Source organism: Phoca vitulina, unplaced genomic scaffold, assembly GCF_004348235.1.
Source record: "Phoca vitulina isolate PV1807 unplaced genomic scaffold, GSC_HSeal_1.0 scaffold4, whole genome shotgun sequence".
Classification (NCBI taxonomy): domain Eukaryota; kingdom Metazoa; phylum Chordata; class Mammalia; order Carnivora; family Phocidae; genus Phoca; species Phoca vitulina.
Window position 1 is genome coordinate 46,202,431 of NW_022589707.1, and position 25,372 is coordinate 46,227,802.

General features: G+C 40.0%; 1 protein-coding gene across 1 annotated transcript in view; it reads right to left on the reverse strand.

Annotated features, from left to right (window-relative positions):
* Positions 1-24,006, reverse strand: part of DNAH11 (dynein axonemal heavy chain 11) — a 320,378-nt gene extending 296,372 nt beyond the window's left edge. The window contains exons 1-7 of the mRNA XM_032401311.1: positions 23,982-24,006; positions 16,536-16,732; positions 15,901-16,099; positions 14,625-14,724; positions 11,241-11,452; positions 3,768-4,001; positions 2,439-2,606 (exon numbers count right to left, since the gene is read on the reverse strand). Coding sequence (XP_032257202.1) covers positions 2,439-2,606; positions 3,768-4,001; positions 11,241-11,452; positions 14,625-14,724; positions 15,901-16,099; positions 16,536-16,666 — 1,044 coding nt within the window. The 5' untranslated portion in view covers positions 16,667-16,732; positions 23,982-24,006. The remainder of the gene's footprint in view (positions 1-2,438; positions 2,607-3,767; positions 4,002-11,240; positions 11,453-14,624; positions 14,725-15,900; positions 16,100-16,535; positions 16,733-23,981) is intronic.
* Between the last annotated feature and the right edge of the window lie 1,366 nt (positions 24,007-25,372).

The following is a 25,372-nucleotide window of genomic DNA, read 5'->3' on the forward strand; positions in this document are numbered from 1 at the left end:
TATGTTCTGTAGGGACCACAGTGGCACACCTCTTTTGGCTGATTATAGGCTTGAGATTGATTGAAAGAAACAAATACTAGCATATCCAAAAGCAAATTAGCAATTATTTAATTTACTGAAACATATTTAAACCATTATTATACCGAAGTTATGATATACTCAACTGTTACGTCAGCACTAGCGTATATTCACCGGGGACCAGGGAACATGCAGAAGTATACGCAGTGGGTGGAGAAGGGTACGGGGTGGGCATGTGGATATACCTGTATGAACATACTAGGTTGGAAGTATTTTGAGAAAATGTCTCATAAAAATGACCAACTGAATTCATCATAAAAATCAATACAATGAATTCAGCTAAAAAGCACCAAATAAAAAATTTATTAAGCTAAAAATACATAATCATTGCAACATTCTGAGGCAACAATGATAACCAGGACACATGCAAAAAAAAACAAAGCTCGGGACGCCCAGGTGGCTCAGTCAGTTAAGCATATGCCTTCAGCTCAGGTCATGATCCTGGGGTCCTGGGATCGAACCCTGAGTTGGGCTCCCTACTCAGTGGGGAGAGTCTGCTTCTCCCTCTCCCTCCATTCGTGCTCTAATAAATAAAATCCTTAAAAAAACAAAAAAACCCAAAAAGCAAAACAAAAAGCAAAGCTCTTCAACATAAGCAAAGCCATTAAATGAACTTTTGTTAATAAGTATTTTAAGGAAGGACCAAAGTCAAGGAGCTTCTCGGTTCTCTTCTAAAGTGAAATAACCAGAAAGGACAATGAAGGAGGACTTCAAGGGCAAGTTACTGATGTCTCAACCCAGACACGGACATCAGAAGTAAGCCTGGGGGCGCCTGGGGGTGCCTGGGGGGCACGGTCGGTTGAGTGTCTCACTCTTTATTTCGGCATGGGGCATGATCTTGCGGTTGTGAGACCAGAGGCCCATGTTGGGCTCCGCACTCAGCGGGGAGTCTGCTTGAGATTCTCTCTCTCCCTCTCCCTCCTCTGCCCCTCTCCCTGCTTGTGTATGCACTCTCTCTCTAAAATAAATAAATCTTAAAAAAAAAAAAAAAGAGGAGTAAGCCTTGCCCATTTTACTTGCAAAATAAATGGGGCTTCAAAACACTCAATACCGAAATACAAATACCAAGCAAATATGTAGGTCAAGAGCAAATGAGTATTGTATTCGTCCTTGTTGGTGACTGTGCCAGGCTTTGGGCAGACAGGAGGATAAATTCAGGACCTTTGGTGTTGCCAAGGTGGTGACATCAGCTAAAGCTCGCCTTGTTCTCCGACCCCGGCACTCTGAAAACCTGCCAGGCGTTCTCATCATGAAGAAATCCAGACTTTGCTACTCCAATGCACCTGAGGATCCCATGCCCGGCGGGTCTCACACTCCTCTGCCACGTTGCTTAGGAGAGCTAAGCCAAGGCCCTGCCAGAGTTCTGTTCCATCCAGATTCACGGAATGCCTGCCAAGTGTGTGAGACATCTTACCAGGCTCTGCAGATGAGCTCAGGCTCTCAGTCACCAGGGTCCTAGGCTCCTCCTACTTTTGCACAAAGTAGCAGGACACACAATGGCTGCGTCCTCTTGCCATTACTCCACTTCCCAAAAGCTGACTACAGTTCAAAAGGATTAAGTTTGCTGACCTTGTCTTCAACAAGGCTAACTCACTGCACTTGTGCATTACAATCAATTATTTGACCAAATATAAACACAACAGTGAAGAAATTCACATTCTATAAAAAACAATGAAGACAAGAGCAAAATCTTTTTTTTTTTTTTTTTTTTGGTACCTGGACTTCACCGTTCTTGGCCAACAACTGAAATGAAGCTATTCTTATCCTAGAGCTGCAGGGATGCTCACAGGTAACTCCCCAGCTACTAATGTGCTGGGAGTGGCAGAAAACAGAAAGCACCTAAGTCTGAAAGCTTCCCCTTATTTCCTTGAGCCTGAAATTATGAAACTACAGATAACACTAAAGAAGAACAGTAAAAATATATGAGACAATATACATCTTAATAATATATGTAGTAAATAGATTGAAACTAAATGTTCAAATAGACCAAAAAGTTATCAAGTGATTCAGGAAAAGGATAAAATAAAACACACGAGTTACAGAGACATCAGATAGTCACATGGAAATGAGTTAATGTGAAAAGTTCCTTTTCAATACACATAAGCCAGAAACAAATCCAGATTGAGTCCACTGTTCCATTAGAAACAGTTGTCAATGTTCTCAACTCCTAAATGCAAAGGCCTAAGTTCCAGTCCCTGATCTACCACTAAGTAGATAAGAGACTTCGGGCAAGTCATTTAACCTCTTTCATCCTAGAGAGATTGTACCAGATGGTACCTATTACCACTGTGACCTTTCATCCTTTCTAGCTTTAAAATTATAGGGTTCTATGAAATGAAAATGCAAAGGTAGAGTATTACCGTATTATTGTAATCAGATGGGTCATAAGTGCTCTGTTTAAAAACTTCACACAGTTCCATAAAGTCTTCTATCATCTTGTGAATTTGGCCATTTAAAATCGCTCCTTTGGTACCACCAAATTCAAGTCTTTCCAGCTTTTCAAATTCCAATATTGTGACAAATATATCCTTTGTAAAAACACAGTACAATAAAGATCTTTCCACCATCTTGGACAGGACAGGAGCATTTTAAAGTTGCAAAGAAAAAACACTTTCAGGCATTCAAAAAATCAGTGAGTTAATGGACACTTACATGACAGAAAATCATTAATGATTTAAATGAACAAAGTTACTGTTTTCAAAATCCTATTCCCATTTTCACATTTCCTAAGAATTTTCTAGCAGTACAGGCAAGACCTACTTTGCCATAGCTAAACCTATGCTTCCCTAATTTTACATCCTTCCAATCCTAAGTCAGATCCCCAGGTAAGATCTAAAATCCTATCTTCAGCCGCCCCCACTTGGCAGTGAATCACCTCCCTTACTGAAAGGGGGTGTAAGACTGTTAAGAAAGGGGGGCCAGTCACCCGGAGTTAGGCATTTAGCAGTCAGACTTTGAGAGGCATTCAGGCTGATGAAGGGATGGGAATTTTCAAAACATAAAGCTCTCATTTTGGATGAAATACAACAAATTTTATGATAACAAGAAAGTCCAAACTTGAAAGAGCTTTACAAAGAGTCTAAAAGGCACTACCACTAGATCCCCTTGTTTAAAAAACCCCTTAGCCAGTTGGCTCCAACTACGTGCGCGAACGTTTGTCCATGCGTGTTTTCATTCAGTGTTGTTTTTGAAGTATCTGTAACACATTTACACACAGCACGTGTTTCCATATTTTTTATGAAGGGCTTTAATATTTTTTATAGTCTGTATATTTATATACTAAAAGACAGTGTGGTATTTTAGATAATCAAATGGGTTTTCCAAGTATAGAATCCCAATGTCAAACATATAAAGGAAAAAAAGATACAGTTTAGAGATTCCTGGTTTACAACAGTCTTCCAAGGGCTTAAGTTAGAAGTCAGAGGTCACTAATACATAACAGAGTCTCACTTATACTCAGTATACTAAAAGAATTAAAAATGCGTTAAAAAAAACAAACAAAAACAAAGGCAAAGCTTATAAAACCACCCGAACAGCACTGGCCTTGTCAGCACTTCATAATAACTGAGAAAGATCTCCCACTCTCCCATCCAAATAGAATAAACTATCTCCTGAATGATACAGAAAACTACAAGATTTTTTTTAACCCACCCACCATATGAATAAATCACAAGTCAATAAATGAATACCTCTATTTTCATGAAACGGTCCAGAAACTTGTCAAATCTACAAAACACCAGTTGAGACTGGAAATCCCATGGTTTTAGCTCCTTATTTCCCTTAAAATAGCTTGCCAATTCTTTTCTATAGTTGAAAAAAGACGTTTTGAAAGTCTTTAAGATGTTAATGGCCACCTGAACCTTTTCCAAAGAGTCTTCAACTTCTCCTTTCAAAAGGTCTTCAGGTGAAAGGTAAGCTATTGCCTAGGATTTAATAAAAGGAAACTCTGATCAAAAATATGTTTTTAAAAAGTCTACTTTTAGTGAAAACACCTGTTTCAATGAATCATTTTATTTTTTTTCAATGATTCATTTTTTTAGAAGATTTTATTTATTTATTTAAGAGAGAGCATGGTGGGGAGGCTCAGAGGGAGAAGGAGAAGCAGGGAGCCTAACATGGAGTTCGATCCCAGGACCCCGGGATCATGACCTGGGCTGAAGGCATACACTTAACCGACTGAGCCACCCAGGCGCCTCTCAAATAATCTTTTTTTAAGATTTTATTGGAGAGAGAGAGAGAGAGATAAGCACTTGGGGGAAGTAGAGGGACAGAGGGAGAGGGAAAGGGACAAGAAAACTCCACCCTGAGCCCCAAGCCTGACTTGGGGCTCAATCTCATGATCCTGAGATTATGACCTGAGCCCAAACCAAGAGTCAGACACTTAATGGATTGAGCCACTCAGGCGCCCCCTCAATGAATCAGTTTTAAATGATACAGGTCTAGAATTGGGCTAGCAATGCTGTGAGACAAAAAGTAAATTCTAGAAATTCATACACTTGGATTTCAAGACATACTTGTATACATTAGAATAATCTACAGGAGACTACAATTTCTGAATATACTTTCTAGCAATGACTACGTCTCTGCTGAGCTCTGCAGGTATGACAAGGGTATAAGGAGAATTTGCATGGGTGTATTCACTACAAATATTCTGCATCATTTTTCCTTCATATAAAGAAATACACAAGCCAGAAGGGGAACTCTTGAAGACCATGGACTTTAAAAATATGGTTACCTTACCTGGTAGCACTGGGTCATTTGTAAAGGTGAGAAAGAGCTAATATAGTTAAGGGTATCGCTGGCAATTCTTTTAGGTTAGCAAGCATCTCTTCTGTGAACATTATAGCACATGGAATCTAGTGGAAATAATGCCATATAAACTAGTTTTAAGTAGAGGAAACGGAAAGGTGAGGAGGGTTTTTAAAAGAAAGACTCATGTAGGGGCACCTGGTGGCTCAGTGGTACAGCATGTGACTATTGATCTCAGAGGCAAGATTTCAAGCCCCATGTTGGGCATGGAGACTACTTTAAAAAAAAAAAAAAGAAAAACTGACGTAGCAGATTCATGTAGCACTGGCCAAATCCTCATAGGTCATTCATCTAGGTATCTTCCAGTCCTTCCTTATCTGTATTTGTTAGGAATATTCAGAATTTCCCTCATTAAGGACCTCAAGAAAATATGAATTCTAAAGGTTCTTTTATATTCTATTTCTTCCCAAAGCATCTTCAACTCATATAAATCACAGGCTTAAATTGTGTGCCTTGAATGTTGTGGTTGCTTACAAAGTTGTTACATATCTCAGTGGAGTACGTTATGAAAGCCACTGAGTTCAACCTACCGGATGGAAGGATTTTTTTTCTAAATGTAGACATATTATTCTCCTTCTCCCATTAATGGCTACAGTTTTACATGTAATATAGACTGTGCCATAAATTTGTAAGTAAGAAAATCATGTTTAGTTTCTAAAACCCCTACTGATTAGAATCCTTTGAGTTCGAGCTGTAGATTGCCAATCTATGGTCTTACTTCCCACTCCGACTGCATGAAAACGTAACTTTTACGTGTGAGCTGCTAACACTGCACAGAGAACCCCGAAGAGAACCACCAGTAATCCCTTAGCAATGTGTGTTATAAAGGAGTTCACATTTTGGTATGGGCTAGGGATTCCAGAGACCTTTATCTTTATGTATTCTTTGTAATAAATGTGTCCTATATCCCTTTAGGAAGCTTAAAAAAAAAAAAAAATCTATGAAGATGACTCAATTGCCTTCTCTGTTTCAGGAGCCCCCTGTGACTTAATTACCTAGATCTAATTTAATTTCCAGGCAAGCCGTTCTTATTTTCATTCTTACTCTTCCTGACAGACCTTCACACAAATGAGACAATCACAGCAATTAACCTCCCCAAGACAAGGGTACAGTAATAACAGTGCTAATTATCCTCGATCAGAAAATCCAGTCTATACCCTTTCAATGGGCAGTAGGGTGTGTGAGGGAAAAACCACCAACAGGAGGCAGGAGACCTGGCTATGATCCAGTTAGGGGCCACTAACTGCTTTTGTGATATTAGCTAAATTATCTCAGAGGATCTCAGTTTCCTCATCTATGAAAGGAGAGAGATGAATTAAGTGAACCTCAAAATCCCTTTTAGCTCTTCAACTCTGAATTCTTTTCTGCTCCCTAGAGCAGCTCTCTGGAGCAGACCCAACCATGTGTACACTATTCTCCCATACTCAATGGTATCAGCACACAACAAAAAAACCCATGGGATTTAGGATGAACTGGTCCCCACTTCAGCGGCCTTATACACCAAAATACTGCTAACCAATTTATTTACCAATAAGCCCATTAATCAATTATTAAACAATTTATCAGTGATACTATGTTAATTGGATGCCTGTCTCCCTGCTGCTGCTTTTCTTTTTTATGTGCTTTTATGGATTCTTACTTTTACTCAAACCTGACATCTCTTTTCCAAGCTCACCTCTCAGACTTAAACTTTTCTACATCTAGTAGCTTTTTTTTTTAATGAAGATTTTAATCATTTATTTGACAGAGAGACAGAGAGAGCGAGCACAAGTAGGGGGAGTGGCAGGCAGAGGGAGAGGGAGAAGCAGGCTTCCTGCTGAGCAGGGAGCCCGATGTGGGGCTTGATCCCAGGATCCTGGGATCATGACCTGAGCCGAAGGCAGATGCTTAACCATCTGAGCCACCCAGGAGCTCCTCATCACCTAGGATTTGAAAGGCAATATCTATAAAAGAGATACCAAGCTATGGAATAGACAAAGTGGTGGGCCTAGAGTGGTAATGAGGTACAACAAACAGTGAGTAAAGTCAGGTTACCAGAGAAAAGAAGCAAGTCATAAGAAAAAAAAAAAAGAAAAAGAGACCATTATCAAAACTCCAGTATGCCATCACATGAGGTGGCCAGATGATGAGATGATGCCTTTTTTAAGTCTGGCCTAAATGACTGTTAATGGCCACCGTTAGAAAACAAGTGAAGAGAAACATTTACTTCTAAAATAAAAAGATCTGAAACTGGAATGCCTAGAAGGATCAGTCATATAATGAAAATGAATGGAGCCAACCAGGAACAGCAGCAAATGGTGGAGACCATGGTCACCTAGACAGCACATGACCTTTCCAAAGGGGTACCTGAAGCTCTCGCAAATGTTTTACTGTAATTCACCAGCTTTGAACAATTACATTTTTTTTTTTAAAGACTGTATTTATTTGAGAGAGAGAGAGAAAGCAACAGCAGGTTAAGGGGCAGAGGGAGAAGCAGGCTTCCTGCGGAGCAGGGACCCTCAGATCATGACCTGAGCCAAAGGCAGAGGCTTAACAACAGAGCCACCCAGGTGCCCCTGACATAATCTTTTAAAAAAGAATTTGTAAATATCAAAAATTGTTCAAGAATCATGAAAAGATTATACCCTTTGATCAATGTCAAGAATTTATATTAAACCAATTATCCAAGTTAAGGAAAAAGGACTCTCATATAAAGTTATTTATTGCTTTAATAGAGGAGACTGGAAGCAACCTAAATATCCAATAATAAAATAACTTTTCAAGGAGCTAGTAAAAAAATAATCACATGTATGATAAAATGCATAAAAATGTGTAAGTTCTCAGAATGAAATATAAAAAAAGGTGAATTTTATGGTGATAGATGTGGAGTATTTCTATTATTATAAGTTTTATGCAATGAAAATATTTTACAATTATCATTAGTACACCACATATCACATTCTAATTAAAAATCAAAACTGTTGGGGGATGGATGAAATAGGTGATGGGGATTAAGGAGTGCACCTGTGATGAGCACTGGGTAATGTACAGAAGGGTCAAATCACTACATTATACACCTGAAACTAATATAACACTGCTAACTACTGGAATTAAAACAAAACCTTAATAAAAATAAATGAATAATAAATAAATAAAAAGCAAAACTATCATTTTAAAATATGGAGCCTATAATGGTTAAGAAACTCTGCCACTTAAAAACTGGGTAACCTTAGGAAAGCTATTTATCTTCTCTTGACTTCAAGGGATTTTTTTAAATTATAAAATGGATTACTCATAGTACCTATATGTCATAGTATTGCTAGGGAATTACATTTGTAGTTTTTGTAAAGGCTTAGAAGAGTTCCTAGCAAATAAAAGGCACTATACAGTGCGTGTTAATATAAGAAATAAAGTAGACAGCAAATCACTGGGGAAGACTTGGGGAGAGTTCAGCTCTTCAGAGAACCCAGGTATGAAAGTTGGCCCATTACTGATTTGTGATTCCTAACATGTTGAGACACATTACAACCAAGTCCACTTGACAATAAAGAAAACCAGGTCATCGGAACATTTGGACAGAAGCCAGAAACACTAAGCAACAAGGGAAGCTACATTATTTTCTTGGGAGCTTGGCAAACTGGCCACTGACATAGACTAGAGACCAGGGATAATAGGTTCACAGGCTTACAGGACTTCTTATAAGCCACCTACTATAATTAATTAATTAATAAATAAATAAATAAATAAATACCACCTCTGAAGTTTACACATTAGCAGGGCTTTGTAGTAAAAGTTTTAATAAATCTCAAAATGAGATGAAGATCCTTTAAAAGGTGTATAGCAGAAGTTGTGAGTCTAATTGTTGACTCTTCAATAGGGATTATGGTCTTTAACATTGAGATCCAAAGCCATTAGGACCCAGCACACTTGTTGAACAACGAAGAAAGAAACAGAACAAAGCCAGAGGAGAGAATAAAATATAGTAAGGAATGGACCTGTCATCTCCCATCAATAGCTACAACTAGTTTGGAGGTCAGTAGCTTAGAACTAGCTTTGCCTGAGCCTCTATTAAATGCCACACAAGGCACTCAACTTAGGTGACCTCTTGATTCTCAAAACAGCCCATGAACTGGGCATTATCCTCACAGATATGGAAAACTGAGGTTTGAAGAACCAATTTAACTCCCCCTTCAGTGTTTCAATTAGAATTGAGTTGAGGTTGGTCTGAGCCCACAGTCCTTTTCCATATACTCCAGCTCTTTAAAAGCAGAGAGAAACACACACATTACTAACTCAATCTCACAATCCAGAAACTCTAAACTGCCAAGTTAGGAGACCCATTCTCTAATCTCGATTTCACCCTCAATTCTCGGGGAAATTTAGCAAATGATGTCATTTTTCAAGTCTCAGGTAATTCATCTAATAAAAATACCAGGGACTGGATTGCAACACAGTTCCCAAACCACTGCTGTTTATCCTACAACAATGTTCTCTTTACTGCTTCTAACAGCAAGCTTCTGGGGCCTGGGGCAGCAGAAGTTACAAGCTATTCGCCTTGTCTGCGAGCACACTTTCAGGGTTCCAAATGCCCTCCAACTTACCCAAATGTACAGGAAAGTATTTTTATTTTCTATGCGAGTCACAGTGTCAACACCACTGGGAGGCATTAGTCTCGATCTGAGATTTAGGTCAATCACAGTCACCCACCCTCCTCTGAGCAAGTGACCCAGAACTGTCCCCAGCAGCCTATCTCCTCTGCCACAACGATTGCTCCCAGAACGGAATTAGAACCCACTGGACCAGAACTAAGAAAGGACACCCTCTTTCCGGGGGAAGTTCCTCTGCGAGAAAGATACACATCTGGAGCTACTAAAAGCCATCTTACTTAACAAGTGATGAGAATAAAGTCAAACACAATGACCAAAATGGAGGATGGCTGGGAGCTTTGAACTTATTATCGGAGACCTCTGAAACAAGCTGTTCCAGAAGCCACTGCATTCTTAGACTTGCCAGTTCACACAAATTTACACCTTTTTTTTTTTTTTTTTTTTGCTTCAGGTTGTCAGCTGCAGCTGGAGGCGCTCCACTTCTCAGGGAAAGCATTCCTAACAACTCAAAGTCAAAGCTATAGACAGAGATTCTGCTTCTCTGGCATTTGTTTTACAAAAACTCCTTAGTGGTTCAGATACACACCTTGCTTACGGGGCTTGCTATGGTGAGAATGTCTCCCCCGCAAAATTCATATGCTGAAGCCCTAATCACCAATGTGACTCTCTAGAAATAGGTCTTCAGGAGGTCATTAAGGTCAAATGAAGTCATAAGAGCAGGACCCTAATGTGATAGGACTGTGACTTTGTGAGATCTCTCTCTCCACCAGGTGAGGACACAGAGAAAAGGCAGCTACGGAAAGCCAGGAAAAAGAAACCTCTCACCAGAACACGACCATCCTGGCACCTTCATCTGAGCCCCAGTCTCTGAAATTGTGAGAAAACAACTTCTGAAAATAAAGCCACCCAGTCTGTGGTATTTCATTACGCAGCTCAAGCGGACTCAGACACACCCCCAACTGAGAACCACTGGGTTATGTGCCCTCCAAGTATCTTTTAGCTCTCAAATTATATAATATTCTCTGATTTTATGGACCCATGAAGAATTAAAGTTCATACAGAAAATTTAAGCAGTCCAATTTTTTAAACATTTTCCAAGTGAAGAATAGAGAAACAAATACAAACAAGAGATTTTTAAAGATCAACTATGAATCAATTTTTTAAATACAATTGCATTACTATATTTTCAGCATTTTCTTTTTGCAGCCAGGTTCTCTTACTTTACTTTCCAAAGTCTTCCATCAGTCAGTGTTCCTGTGGAAACCAAAGGGAAAGCTACGAAGAAAGGACTATGCCTATCTGCCTTTTATTATTTATTTTGTGGGGGGGGGGGGTGGAGTGGGAGAGGAGCAGTGGAGAGGGAGAATCTCAAGCAGGCTCCATGCCCAGCGCTGGAGCCCGGCACAGGGCTCAATCCCACAACCCTGAGATCATGACCAGAGCCAAAATCAAGAGTCAGACATTTAGCCAACTGAGCCACCCAGGCGCCCTATCTGCCTTTTATTAAAAGCTGCCTTCAATCTCTTTGAAGAAAGGTAGGGTATTAAATCTAGTAACAAACTGCCCTTTGAACGCACTGGACTGATTTCCAGAGCTTCTCAGCCATTTAGAATAAAAAAATCACCTGGTCTTTGTTACCATAAAAGTCCTTTCTGAAAAAAGGAAAATGGTATTCTTACTATAGATTAGATTAATTTGCTCTCCCTTGGTTTATTAAAACCTACCACACGGCACTGATTGTTCTTCCTTTTTTTTAATACTACATACCTGGTCAATGAAGAGATTACCAAACTCTTGCAATAAAACTATAATCCGAGCAGGAGTATTATAAAACTTGGAATGACTCCAGATGAGGCAGATGGTATGAAATAATGGGGCAATGAGTACACGGATCTGCGGGAATTCCGTCTCCTGGAGACACTGAACATGTCTTCTCAGGGGTCTCAGGTAAAGCTCTACATCCTGGGCTTCCAGGAGCGCTGAAAGGAAAGAAAACCACCATGAATGTGATGCAGTCTCTTTTTCTAAATTCACTTCACAAGTTCAACAAAACAATGCAAAAGAACATGGCTATACTTATGCAGTCATCTTTCTTTTTATGTGGCTTATCCCACAACTGAGCTACTATGGGTTTGGAAGGCTTTATACACAGTCCGTGTGGAGCAGCCATTCAAGAGAGCCCTGGTGTAGTTACCTACACAGCCCAAGTAAATCATGATGCAAGACTCAGTGGGAAAACATATCTTTAAGATCTAAGGAACTTTACTCAACTCCATGAAACTGCAGGAATAAAACAGGTCTGCAAAGTGGTTGTGACTTTATGGTTGGGGTTACAAGCTCATCCCTAGAATGTTAATTCCTCTTAGGTACTTGGTACCAGCACAATTTTAGCGTCTCATCCCAGTGTCCTATGAGAGTAACTCAGGCAATGACTGTGGAATTCTAGATTATTCAAAATACAACTACTAAAATTGTTAAGTACAGGTGGTAAAAAATGTTTTAGAACTAGAGATAAAGGTTGTAAGACATTGTGAATGTAATAAATGTCATTCAACTCCACAATTCAAAATAGTTATCTTTATGTGAAATGAATTTTATCTCCATATTAAAAATCATTACGCAGGGGGACCTGGGTGGCTCAGTCGTTAAGCGTCTGCCTTCGGCTCAGGTCATGATCCCAGGTTCCTGGGATTGAGCCCCGCATTGGGCTCCCTGCTCAGCCGGGAGCCTGCTTCTCCCTCTCCCACTCCCCCTGCTTGTGTTCCCTCTCTCACTGTGTCTCTGTCAGATAAATAAATAAAATCTTTAAAAATAAATTTAAAAAAATCATTAAGCAGGGTGAATAAGGAATATCTCCCAAAAAAAATCCGTGTACTCATTGCCCTATATATATATATGAAGAAAAATATTATTACTGCTTAATGTAATCCAAATTTTCTCTTCATTAAAATTAGTCATTTTAGGGACTCCTGGCTCAGTCAGTAGAGCATGCAACTCAATCTCAGGATGGTGAGTTCAAACCCTACACTGGGTGCAGAGCTTACTTAAAAAAATTGGGGCGCCTGGGTGGCTCAGTTGGTTAATAAGCACCTGACTCTATTTCGGCTCAGGGCATGATCTCAGGCTTGTGAGATCGAGCCCCACATCAGGCTCTGGGCTGGGCATTGAGCCTGCTTGAGATTCTCTCTCTCCCTCTTCCCCTCCCCTCCACCCCTCAACCTGCTCCCTCAAAAAAAAAAAAAAAAAAAAAAAGTCATTTTAATGTACCCTAAATCAAACTGCATTTTGTTCCTGAGACTGCAAATACCTTTGATTAACTGAAAACAGGATTTACTTATGAAGGTAGGGAATGAAGTAAATTCTTATTTTCTGGTGTTATGCCAAAAGACTCCTGTCCAGAGGAGGGGAAAAAAAAAAACAAAGCAACACAAACAAACCTGCCAACTTTTTTTTGGCTGTCAGAGTCAGGAATGCACCCACTCCTATTACTCCACTTAACATATAACCCATTTATCTGTCCACCTAAACAATAAAGACCTCGGAAGAGAGAGAGCATCCAGGAAGTATTTTCTTCCCTGGTTGTATTCCTGTTTTCAAATTAGTGTGTTTTTAATCATGTTTATTTCAAAATTAAATAATCACATCTGCTAAGTGCCTTTAAAATACGATAAGCACATGTGGTGATTTCACAAGTCCTCAAGGACATCCTTGAGAGGGGCCTTCCACCTCTAACTGACAATGGCTTTGGGCCACTTGTTCTACTGAAAGTGCTTATGTCTGAATCTCGAAGTCCATGTGCTCCTCAGGCCCTGAGTACCCCTGGGATTTGTTCCTGCAGAAGCTTTACCCACAGAAAACGTTCATCTTATACTAACACATAAAAAATTCAAGCAGCTTCTACTTACTGAGGACACGCTCACTGTGTGCCTAGTACTATGTACCCTGTATATTTTATCTTCAATCCAATGGTTCTCAGCCAGGAAAGGTTTTGCCCCCAGGGGTCATCTGGCAAGGTCTGGTGACATTTTTGATGGTCACAACTGCAACAGGGGTAGTGGGTGGGAGCCCGGGACGCTGCTCAACATCCAGCAATGCACGGAGCAGCTCCCTACAACAATCATCCTGCCCAAAATGTCAATGGTGATAAACACTGACAAGATTGAAAAAAAAATGACAATGTTTTGAAATATTACTCTAATCCTCAGAATAATTCTGCAAGGAAGGTGTTAATATGCCAGTCTGGCCAATGAAAACCAGAGGCTCAGCAAATTTAGGATGTACTAAGTGGATCTGGGACAGGAATCCTGATCTGACAGACCTTCAAACCCAAATATTCCCCCTCATGATCCCTTTCCCAACAGAGCTCCTGGGGAAAACCCTGAAGAGATAACAATGAAGTGTATTTTAAGTATTTCCTAACCTTACATAGTTATATTAGAAAGAAATTAAGAACTCATTTTCTAATGTTAGAAACCAAAAAAGCTATGCCCCCAAATAGCTTACATTTTCAACATTTAAAACTTCAGTCTCATATGTATGCCTTTTTGCTTAAATATGCCTCAAGAAACATGAGGAGAAACCAAGAAACAAGAGGGCTGTCACCTATGTGTGGAGCTGACACTGGACAGTGAGGAGACAAGGAGACTTTTCACTGGAAATTCTGGTTTTTAACCGTATGCATGCACTTGTTCAAAATTCAGCAAACAAACCTCCTCTATGTTTAATCCTCACCAAAACTTCGATGAAGACTTTGAGCTCTTTTAAGCTAAGTAAGCGGTGGATGCCAAGCACGAGAGACTCTACCAGAGAGCTATGGGATTAAATGTAGCCACACTGTTGACTAGGAAACCCCCATGTTGGGCTTCCACTCACTCCCTGCAAAGGTCTTGCCCCTACACACACACACACACACATTCCCATTAGAATTTCCATCTGGAGCCCATTTGCCACGTCCCCACAATCTATTCTAGAAATAGTTCAATATAACTGGAGAATGAAGTACTGATGAAGATGAATTTATCCTTAAAAGAGTCAAGGGCCATCACTTCATGAACATGTTAACGGCAGAAGGGTAGAAGAGCCTGGGCGGGCAGGCAGGGGTCAGATCAGGCAGGACACCAACACCAGGCGAAAAAAAACCAAGAATCTTACCATTTTTCACAGCCGTGAAAATGTCCTTCAAAGTTGGAAAATAGCTGCTTTGTTTAATTTTCAGGATCCTAACCATGTTGAGGACAATAGGAGCTCGAAGCTAAATTGAAAAAGAAAATGTAGTAGAAGCTGGATTAATGACTAAATAGATGCATTCGGTAATAAAATACTTCAGTTCTATTCCACTCATGCACAATACACACAGCATTTCATACACAAAGACTTATCTGGTTTCAGGTTGAAATTTTTTTAACAGCATTTCTTCCTTAAGCTTGAATTTTATTTTACATTTATAGCTCTTGAGTTTTCAAAAAGTGTGTCAATTTACACTTCATGTGTAAAATGTTAAATTTTCCACATAAAATTTCTTGCTATGTTTCAGAAAATCTGAGAGACATGTGAACATGCAAATGAATGTCTTAATTTTCAGAACATTAAATCAAGTAATATGTAAGGCAAACACAAGAGGAAGCAAAGTTAGCTCTTCCAAAGCTGTATCTCTCCACCAAGCAAGACTCTACTCCTTCCTAAATCAATTCAATCAACTAAATTAAATTTTACCATCTTCAACATCTCCCTGGGGAACCACTCTATGCCACAGTGTTTCCAATTATCAAACACTGTCAGAATATTCTCAAAAAGGCAAAATTACTTTTAATCCCCATTTTTACTTTTTTTTTTTTTTTTTTTTTGAAAAAGAGAGAGAGAGCACGCACAAGTTGGGGGTAAGGGGCCGAGGGAGAGGAGAGAGAGAATCCCCAGCAGGCTCCATGCCCAGCTCCGAGCCTGATGCTGGGCTCCATCTCACGCCCCTGAAGGTCATGACCTGAGCAGAAATCAAGAGTCAGAGGCTTAATCGACTGAGCCACCCAGGTGCCCCAATCCCCATTCATTTTTTTTTTTTTAGAGAGAATCTTTTTTTTTTTTTAAAGATTTTATTTATTTATTCATAAGAGACAGAGAGAGAGAGAGGCAGAGGAAGAAGCAGGCTCCCCGCTGAGCAGGGAGCCCGATACGGGACTCGATCCCAGGACCCTGTGATCATGACCTGAGCCGAAGGCAGACGCTTAACTGACTGAGCCACCCAGGCACCCAATCCCCATTCATTTTTAAAGTGCACACCATATAGAATTTTGGAATGAGAACAAACTATTAAGTCACCAAAGACAGTATGTTGAACCTTTCAAGTGATTAGAAATCGTTGCTCCAGAAGCCAAATTCTACAACTGACTTTGCTAATTTAGCTTACAAGCAATTTGTAAGGCTATCTACTTACTTGGTCATAAACGCATGATAGATTCTCTCTCCTCATCATCCAGAAATCCAGTTCAGTTTGAGGATTCGAGTGAAGACCATTCAGCAAAGGCTGCCCTGAATCTTTCTCTACAATCTCTTGGATTTGATGTGACCATTTAATAACCACAGACTCAATCGCATGGAGTAGTGTCCTTTCATTTACCTCTAGCGTACAAACACTGAAATGATCAATAAAATAATTCAAAAACCAATTACCTCATCCAAAGGAAGATAGGACTTGGAAGGGAAGCAGTATTTTTTCCATGAACTAGTTTTCCAAATATAAATATTTCAAAATCAGATCCTTTATTTTTATAGCCTCAATTTCAGTTGTAGCATAAACATTATAAAACAAATGATCATATCCTCAAACCATTATTGCCAAAATAATTTTGTTGACATCATGGCAATTGTTACAGCTTGCTTTTTGGGCAGTCTGCTTATAAGAAGGATACTTTGTAAGGAAATAATATATAGGTGCTCTGCACAACTTTTTAAAAAATAATATAGTTCTAATAATTCTCTATCTTACTAATAGTTTTCTGGGGATATGATACTAATTGGGTATGTGGGCTTTCCATTTTAATATCCTATATAAACCATAGCATTACATACTTGGTCTCAGAGTATTTCCGATCCGGGTCCATTTTCCCTGCTATCGTGGGAATTGGTAGAAGAGTTCTTCTCAACATTTTGCCCCGAAAGACATGCATTTTACTTTTCATGACTTCTAAGTGGCATTCCATGTCTTGTGAAATGAAACAGGACCAGGATTTATGGTTGTTCCTATTAGAAAGAATTGGCACTAAAATCTACAGAAAGAGAAACATTTTCAAAAGAAGTTAATTTACAGACAATGTACTCCTTCAAAGATTTTCTTGTCACACAAAATCGGCCACAAAAACCACTCAATTTCTTAAATATTTTCCTAGGATATCAAATTTACAAAGAGAGGACAAAAATCAGTATCCCATTTAGACTTCGTCAATTAGACAAAACCTTTCAAAGTGGAAATACAATGCGGCTTGTTCATTCATTTACCCATTCATCAAGCATTCGAGGAGGTTCCCAATGACTCAAACACGCATAAACTAAGCACAACCATGTCAGGTAAGCAAACGGCTTTCTTCATGCAAACTGAGCACAATGGCAGGTACATAAATGAAAAAAATCTTTTTGAATCACATCGAGGCAAAAGTAAATTAATCTTCTCAAGCCCTGAGTGGCATACCAGTGGATTCAAGTTTCACAGTCAAAAACATGTTTATTAATCATATGGCCCTTTTTTGGAACTCCCTCTACCATTAAATTGGGAGCATCACGTATGTGAAAGCCTTCAACAATTATTTTTGTATTCCCAGGGCCCAGCATATGTTAAGAATTTGTTGAGTGAATGAAGTTATTAGCCTCTTCTTGCTTTCCCACCACTTTCTAGTATCTCCTAATTCTCAACACTTTTCATTTTTCTGATAATCCGCCAGGTGTACCGGCATTTTTCCATAAAATTGCCATTAGCTAAAATGCTCAGACTATAATTACTCCGCCTTTTCAAAGTCTATTTTGACAATACAATCACTTTTGTTTTCTGACGGTGGTGAAACAAATCTCTCCAAATTTTATTATTACATTTTCCTGCATAGCGCCCACTACGTGTCAAGCTAGGAAAACAGCAGAGTAAGAAATAGTCTCTGCCTGCGATGAGCTCAGTGGGTTAGGTCCTTTGCTCTAAGAACGGCCATCATTCGAGGCATATTCAGGATGCCAAGTGGAGACACAAGATAAACACACTGATACATAAAAATCATTCAGGGCTCTAGAAGTAGAAGGCTTCTGGAAAACTGCCAGTCTGGTCTGCCCGGAATTAGCTTTGGGAAAGGCAGGGTAGTTCACGAAGAACTTTGGAAACTACACTGAAGAGTTAAAGTTTGTTGGGCTTGGAACATGCACTGACCCACTGGAAAACTTCCTTCTCGACTAAATCCCAGATCTCAAAAACTATTTCTGAACATCAGGCGTGAGGAAAAATCTGGTTATTCGGCATAGCTAATTCACTGGGTACGGTTTCAAACTTTCACTCCATTTATGATTCTATGACGAAGCCAACTTCTTTTAAAGTATTTCTGTCACACTCTGTAGATAAAACTGTGAAATTCTGAGCCATGTGCTTTGCAGAGTGATTAGTCAAAGAGCTAGAGCATCACTGCAAACCTCATTTAAAACAAATAGACCTGGGATGTGCTATTTAATTACAGAACAATTTGTTAAACTATATACAAAGTAATTCAATTAGTTGGGGGTTTTGTTTTGTTTCCGTTGGGAAGTTTTTTTGCCTACTTTTTGTGGTTTAGAGGAAAAATTCCAAACTTTTTCTGAGAACTAAAATAATTTGAATGTTTACATATTCAATTGATGTACAATGTATAACTACAAATTAAAGAACTATGGGGCCTTGGCTATGGTTTTCTCTACTTACCTTCTTTGATCTTTTTTTAAGATTTTATTTTATTCATTTGAGAAAGAGAGAGAGAGAACATGAGTGGAGGGAGGAGCAGAGGGAGAGTGACAAGCAGATTCCAAACCAACTGCAGAGCCCAAGTAAGGGCTCCATCCCACAACCCGGACACCACCTCATGAGCTGAAATCCAGAGTCAAAAGCCCAACTGACGGAGCCACCCAGGTGCCCACCTCTTTAATCCTTCTTTAAACTGGGGATTTTCTTTTTACAATGGTTCTTAAGTAGAGACTAATACCTGGTCAATACTTTCAAAATGGTAGGAGCCAGGGCCTCTCCCAGACTTCTTAAATTGTAATGCCCAAGGATGGGACCTAGACATTACAAAAACCAAATCAGACTTCCATATGGGCTCGATAAGCCAAATGAGTAATAATGATAATTCACAACTACTGTTTCTTTAAGGATTACGGTCACTATAATAAAGAAATAGCTATATAACATTTTAAACAGTTTGGCTAAATACAATACAGCTACAAACCATACTGTATGGGAACACATTATAATGTAGAGAAAATTGGGAGTTCAACTTTGGATAGGTTAGGTTTGAGACATTACACACTAAGTGGCCATGTCCACAAAGAAGGTGGACATCTGAGCTTGGAATTTAGAAGAGAGATCCAGGCTGGAGAGAGAAGTTTGGGAGGCCCCAAGCACATCAGCGTCAATTCCCATTACTCTGTGGAGCGGAGTCAAACTCCAAAAACTGTTCAACATTGAATATAAGTGAGAGTATCATTTAAATGAGAAAAAAGTAAATATGAAGGCACAAATGACCTTCCCCACCTTCAATTCAAACACTTGGTCCATCCCTTCCTTATTCTATCCCCATTTAAGAAGCCAAACACTGGGGGGCACTGGGGTGGCTCAGTCGTTAAGCATCTGCCTTCGGCTCAGGTCATGATCCCAGGGTCCTGGGATCGAGCCCCGAATCGGGCTCCCTGCTCGGCGGGAGGCCTGCTTCTCCCTCTCCCACTCCCCCTGCTTGTGTTCCCTCTCTCGCTGTGTCTCTCTCTATCAAATAAATAAAATCTTAAGAAAAAAAAAAAAAAAGCAGCCAAACACTGGAAAACTCCCTCAGTACCTTTCAAAGCAATCACTGTATCAGTCTCTCCTTCATTCAACAGAATCACCAATCCACCAGTCCTTGTATGTAGTGTGTGTTTCTCGTTAATGTACAAATCAGAAAGTTACAAGTTGATTAGCTTGGAATGCAAGTCATGAGGGACCACTGACATTCCATTTGACTCTACAACTTCCTAATTAAGCCTGCTCTGATAAAAACTTTCCTAGAATGTGCATTACCACAACCATCTTCCAACCAACACATGAATTTGGGCTTGGCTACCGCCTTTGCTAGCAACCATCTGAAATACATGGCTGTTTTGTCTGTTTATTCGTTTGTTTTTTCTAATCAGCCTCTCCGGCCTTGTTTCTGACCACCTTCCAGCTCTGGTTCCCCAACCCAGCTACTTTAATTTATTCCTTTTTAAAAAATGAACCTTCATTTCCTCACCTCTGTGCCTTCACATTGTTTCTCCCCCTGCTCAGAATGCCCTTCCTCCTCCTCCTCCATCTAGCTCTCTCCTCCTTGTCCTTCAACACTGTGGGGACCAAGTAATTTACCATACAACTGTGGCTGCTTTTGAGAGTAAAAACGGACACTAAAAACTATTAGCAGACATTAACTGATCTGTAACAGATGGAAACGAAAAGCGCCCCAGGCAAAGGGAGACCCATGATCATCCTATTCCAAAGTCCCCCCACCCCTGCCAGCCTTCTAGGTGTGAGGAGCGCCCCTAGGCTCCCACAGCATGACTACTGTGACCTCCCACCGCAGACTCGGCAATCGGCCTCCCTGAACAGACGGCATACTTTCTGAGGGTGCAAACTACATCCGTAATTGCCATGTCTGTCCAGTCACCAGCACCAACCAGGTCTTCAATAAATATGGATTAATAACTGAGATTAGCATGAAATTTCCAAGTGTCCTTTTCACATGTCCAAAAAGATTCAAACGGAAATATTAGAGATGATATACCAAATGCTTCTTCTCTAAAGAAATACCTTGAAGCCTCAGTGTTCTGTCTCTTATGAGAACAGGGTGTCAATTAGCCCTTAACTGATTTTCATTCATTCAACAAGTACTGAGCTCCTACCACATGTCAGGCAAGGTCTTAGGTGGTTTGGGCCACAACAGGGAGCAAAACAAAGATTCAGAGCAGGGACTAGGGTAAGGCAAGTGAGGCATTCATGCTGGAACTGAGTATCAAAGGGCACCAAAAAACTCAGGAATCAAGATGAGTAATATTTTAAGTTTTTGTTTTTTTTTTAAGATTTACCTTAGAGAGAGAGCAAATGAGTGCACATTATCACACGTGAGTGCAGGGGGGTGGGGGGCAGAGGGAGAGGATCTCAAGCACACTCCCCTTTGACCACGGAGATCAACACTAGACTCAATCTTATGACCCATAAGATTATGACCTGAGATAAAACCAAGAGTCAACTCTTAACCAACTGAGCCACATGGGCGCCCCTTAAGAGATTTTTTAAATCAAAATTAATGCAAAAAAATTCATGATGAACAAATTATCAACATTTTAAAATAAAGACAGCAGCGATATTACTTACTTTTGCCTCAGGCTCCAATATAATCTAGTATGGCACTGTTAGCGATCGGTTTTTATTTAAAGTGATTTTTTCATTGTTTTTTAAAATACTGCACTAAAACTTCATCTTGATTACTGAGTTGATTCCTCCTCGCCTACCTGTAAATTTTGCTCTTGAAGTGGGTGCCTCATTTGCTAACGGTAGTCTCTAGCCCTGCAAAGGTTCCTGCCCTCCCAAAGGGTGGCTTTATTAAAAGGAGTTATTTGAGCAAAAAGACGTGAAGGACATGAAGGGGCTGAGTGAATTCTGGGGAAGATAAAGAAATAGCCGGGGCAGAAGTGTACCTGAGACAAGTAACAGCAAAAAGGTCATGGAGAAGTCTGATCACAGATTCTGGACTAGGGCTTCCATTCCGTAAATAAGAACTACCTGATGGTCCTGATTCAGGAGCTCTCAAGAAGGTCCTGAGATTCTACAGCCCTAACACGTTTCTAGGTAACACTGAGAACCCTGGTCCACAGAGAACATGCCAAGTCTGAATGACTACAAGCACTTGGGCCCTGATTCGGAGTGAAAGGGGGCCCAGGGCAGGGTCTGAGCAGAGAAGTGACATGTTCTGACTCCTGCTGCAACAGAATCCCTCAAGCAGCTGTGTTGTGCATGGGTTCTAGATGGAAACCACGCAAAAGCAGAGAGATGAGTTATGAGACTAACGTGAGACCATGGTGAACCAGCCCAGAGTGGCAGCGGTGGAGGAGAGTATGGAGGATGATTCTGAAGGTATTTTGAAGGTAGAACTTACATGATTTCCTGCCAGAATGGATACAAAGGGTGACACAAAGAAAGGAGTGAGGGCTGACTCCCAAGTCTTCCGGCTTGGGCAACTGGAAGGATGGAGTTCACATCCACTATGCTGGAGGTAACCACAAGTAATGCAGGTTGGGGAAGATCAGTTCAACGTTTACTACCCAACAAGCATGAATTTCAGGAAAACAAGTGGATCTCCAAGTTTGAAATTTGGGAGAGAGCTCTTAGCTAGAGAGAGAAGTTTGGGAGTACCTTGCTCATCATCAGAAACCACTGTCAATCAGCCAATTTTGTGAGCTATACTGGATACCAAGCAAAGACAATCCTTGTAAAAATCCTTTTTAAAAAAGATTTTAAAGAGAGTGAGCATGCACAGGGAGGGGCAGAGGGAGAGAGAGAATATCAAGCGGACTCCCCGCTGAGCACGAAGCCTGACATGGGGCTCCATCCCACGACCCTGAGATCTCAACCGAAGCTGAAATCCAGAGTTGAAATCCAGAGTCAGATGCCCAACCTACTGAGGCACGAGGAGCCCTCCTTATAAATGCTTCTAACCTAATACATAGCTATGCCTTACAGCCTTGTTCATACCGAATTTAAGGCTCATTCATAAATAAACCCAAGTGACTTCATAAGTGTCATCTTACTTTTTTTCTCTAATACTCAGATTCTCAAGCATAACTACATAAATCTTCTAAATCACTTAAACTCTGAGGTTCTGTATGGTTTACACCTACGATAAATGTACTTGTTGACAGCTTACTCTTTTTCATTTAACGTTCTTCTGAGCGGAAGGCAGACCCTGGGACTGACACAAATCCAGAGAAAGGTCAGAGGAACTTCAAAGAGCTGTGTGTCTTGTTGCGAGACACTGATGGTAGTGTAAGAACCCCAATGAAGAGTGCGGCCTTGCCCTTCCAAGCCCCAGTGGATGGCAATCTAGGTTCAAATGACCAAAAGCCATTCACATTTCATGTGAAATCCTTTCATCAGGTTCAGCTCAATAAACATTTCTTGAGCTCCTGCTACAGACCAAAAAGTGCCCCAGGGGCCTGGGGGGATTGAAAGCTCTCTTAGTGTTTCCCTGAAATCATCTAAAACCAAGTCAATTCAAGAGGAGGAGAGGGAAACCAAGGTAGGGTACTGAAGTTGGGAGTGAAAGACCTTGGATGGTCCCAGGAAGCAGAATAGGTGTGAAACAGGGAGAATGGCAAATCATTAGTAATAAATATGCTGGTAATTATTCCTACCTTAAGCATTGGCCTTGGCAGGACTGAACTGATGACAGAGATGTGATTTCTAATCCAGCGTTTCCCGAAATTGGGGACACATGAGAATCACCTGGGGATCTTTAACTTCCACCGGGCTCCAAATCCATTCTCATTTAATTGGTATTAGGAGTGACGGGGGCAAGGGTCGGTTAGAAAAGTTCCCCAGGTGATTCTCACGTTCAGCAAAGTTTGAGAACCACTGCTCTAGTTCTACAGAACCTGATCATTTGGTACATCTTTTCTCAAAGCTGGTCTGTGAACGAACACCAGAAGTAGGAGGTTAGACAGGAAGAAGTCTGGCCCCACCCCAGACCTCCTGGAGCAGCCTGCCTTTAATAAAATCCCCCCGCATCCCACATTAAATCCCACTTTAAAAACCCCACATTAAAAAACCCTACATTAAAAGTTTAAGTAACCTGGGTTTAGAGAGCTTTTCTCTGATTTAAGGGGAGAGGAAAGAGGAATTTTAACGCATTTTCAAAAACTTTGTTTCCATTACCTTTTCCCCATTATCTGACCTGAGTGACACAGAAACTAAGGGAAATCTGAAAAACTTATAATACTCATTTCCAAAGTGTCAGTTTGTCTCTAATCAACGTGAAATCTAAAACTACAGCTAATTACAAAAGCCTATTCAAGCTGCTTTTTACTTCTGTTATTTAGAAACAGAGAAGAAGGATGATCCTACAAATTACCGTCCGTTGAATATCAGCACCAGTATCATCTCACTTCAGGAACAGTCTGTTATCACATTCCATATACTTGGCTAAAGAGATTACTGGCTTCTACAGTTTTTTAATAGCCAGAGTTTTTCTGAATAATGCCAAGCGTCATAAAGATTCAAATATTAAAGACTAGTACCTCATCTAGGAAAGCAGTTACATGTCCAAATGATGACGCAGTTAACTCTCCAAATAAAACCGTCTGAGAAAAATCATTTACTCCAATGTTTTCGGTAATCTTCTTGGCAATATAAACAAGTTTATGTTTTGCATCTCTTGGAATCTGAAACAAGAGCAAGATAATTAGTTTAAGTTCACAGTATAGTTTCCATGTTAACAAACAGGATTTGCTGTATCTAACTTGTAGCTCGATCGCTAGAAAAAGAAAAAACCCTGGCATCTTGCCTACCTTTATAAATAAGGTAGTTCTGCTTCCCTTCCCCCCTTTCTACAAAATGTATACAGTTTTCTTTGTTCTTTTATAATGCTAATTTAATGGCATTATTGGTGTGGAAGTATTGCCTTTAAAGGGCATGTCAATTACCCAAGATCATTACATCCCATAACATCTAGTAATTAAAAACAAATTCAAGGAGAATTTAGAAGTTTTCTATCTCAGGAAAGGTTTAATCCTTTTTATAACCTTTTTGTTGTTGTTGTTTGGAAATAAGCCAAACTGAAATGAAGACCAGGCACAGGAGGTTAATTTTTATTTCTATTCTCAAGATAAAGTGGTTAATGAAGATATTCTACCATTTCCACAACTACTGCGTTATTTCTTCAGATATAATCATTTAACTTGGGTAATATTGGAGTTAAGTGTCCTACTTCCTTGTTTGACAAATTTTTTTAATTAGTTATAACTGCAAAAGTAGGAGAACAAAAAATTTCAAAACTCAAAATCCTAAGGCAGACTCCTGTTCTTCTCTGGGATTCCATTTCCCAACTATTAAAGTGACCACATCTAGTGATGATGAAAAACACTTGTATAACATTACACTGAGGCACGGTACAACACTAAAGACTGTAAATCATGTTCCAAACTTTTCACTTAAAAAAAAAACTGAATACAAATGCTGTACTTGTGATACCTTAACCTTCAAGCGGAGGAGCAGTCTAAATTTTTTTTAAAAATTTAAAAAAAAAGGGGGGAAGGAAGGAAGGAGAGCAAAGAAAAAGGGAAAAAGATGGAAAGAAAAAAAAAATTTACCATGCTTGCTAAATACCATGTGCGCGCAGACTGCCCGGGGAACTCCTTTAAGGACTATTTTACTCGAGATGAAATGTGACAAAGCAGTCAGAATGAGCACAGAACAAATTATTCAGACTCTGCTAAACATTTTTTAAAGACAGGCCCCCAGACGGACCCAAGAGCGACTGAAACGGAAGTTATCGGGAACCGAGAACCCACCTTGCACCAAAGGCCCAGGCAGCTAAAGAAAGCACAGCTTTTCCTGCTTTATCCCGGTCGAACAAGCCGACCTTCTAGAAAACTAAACTACAGCTGCTTAACTGCAGAGTGGGCGCACG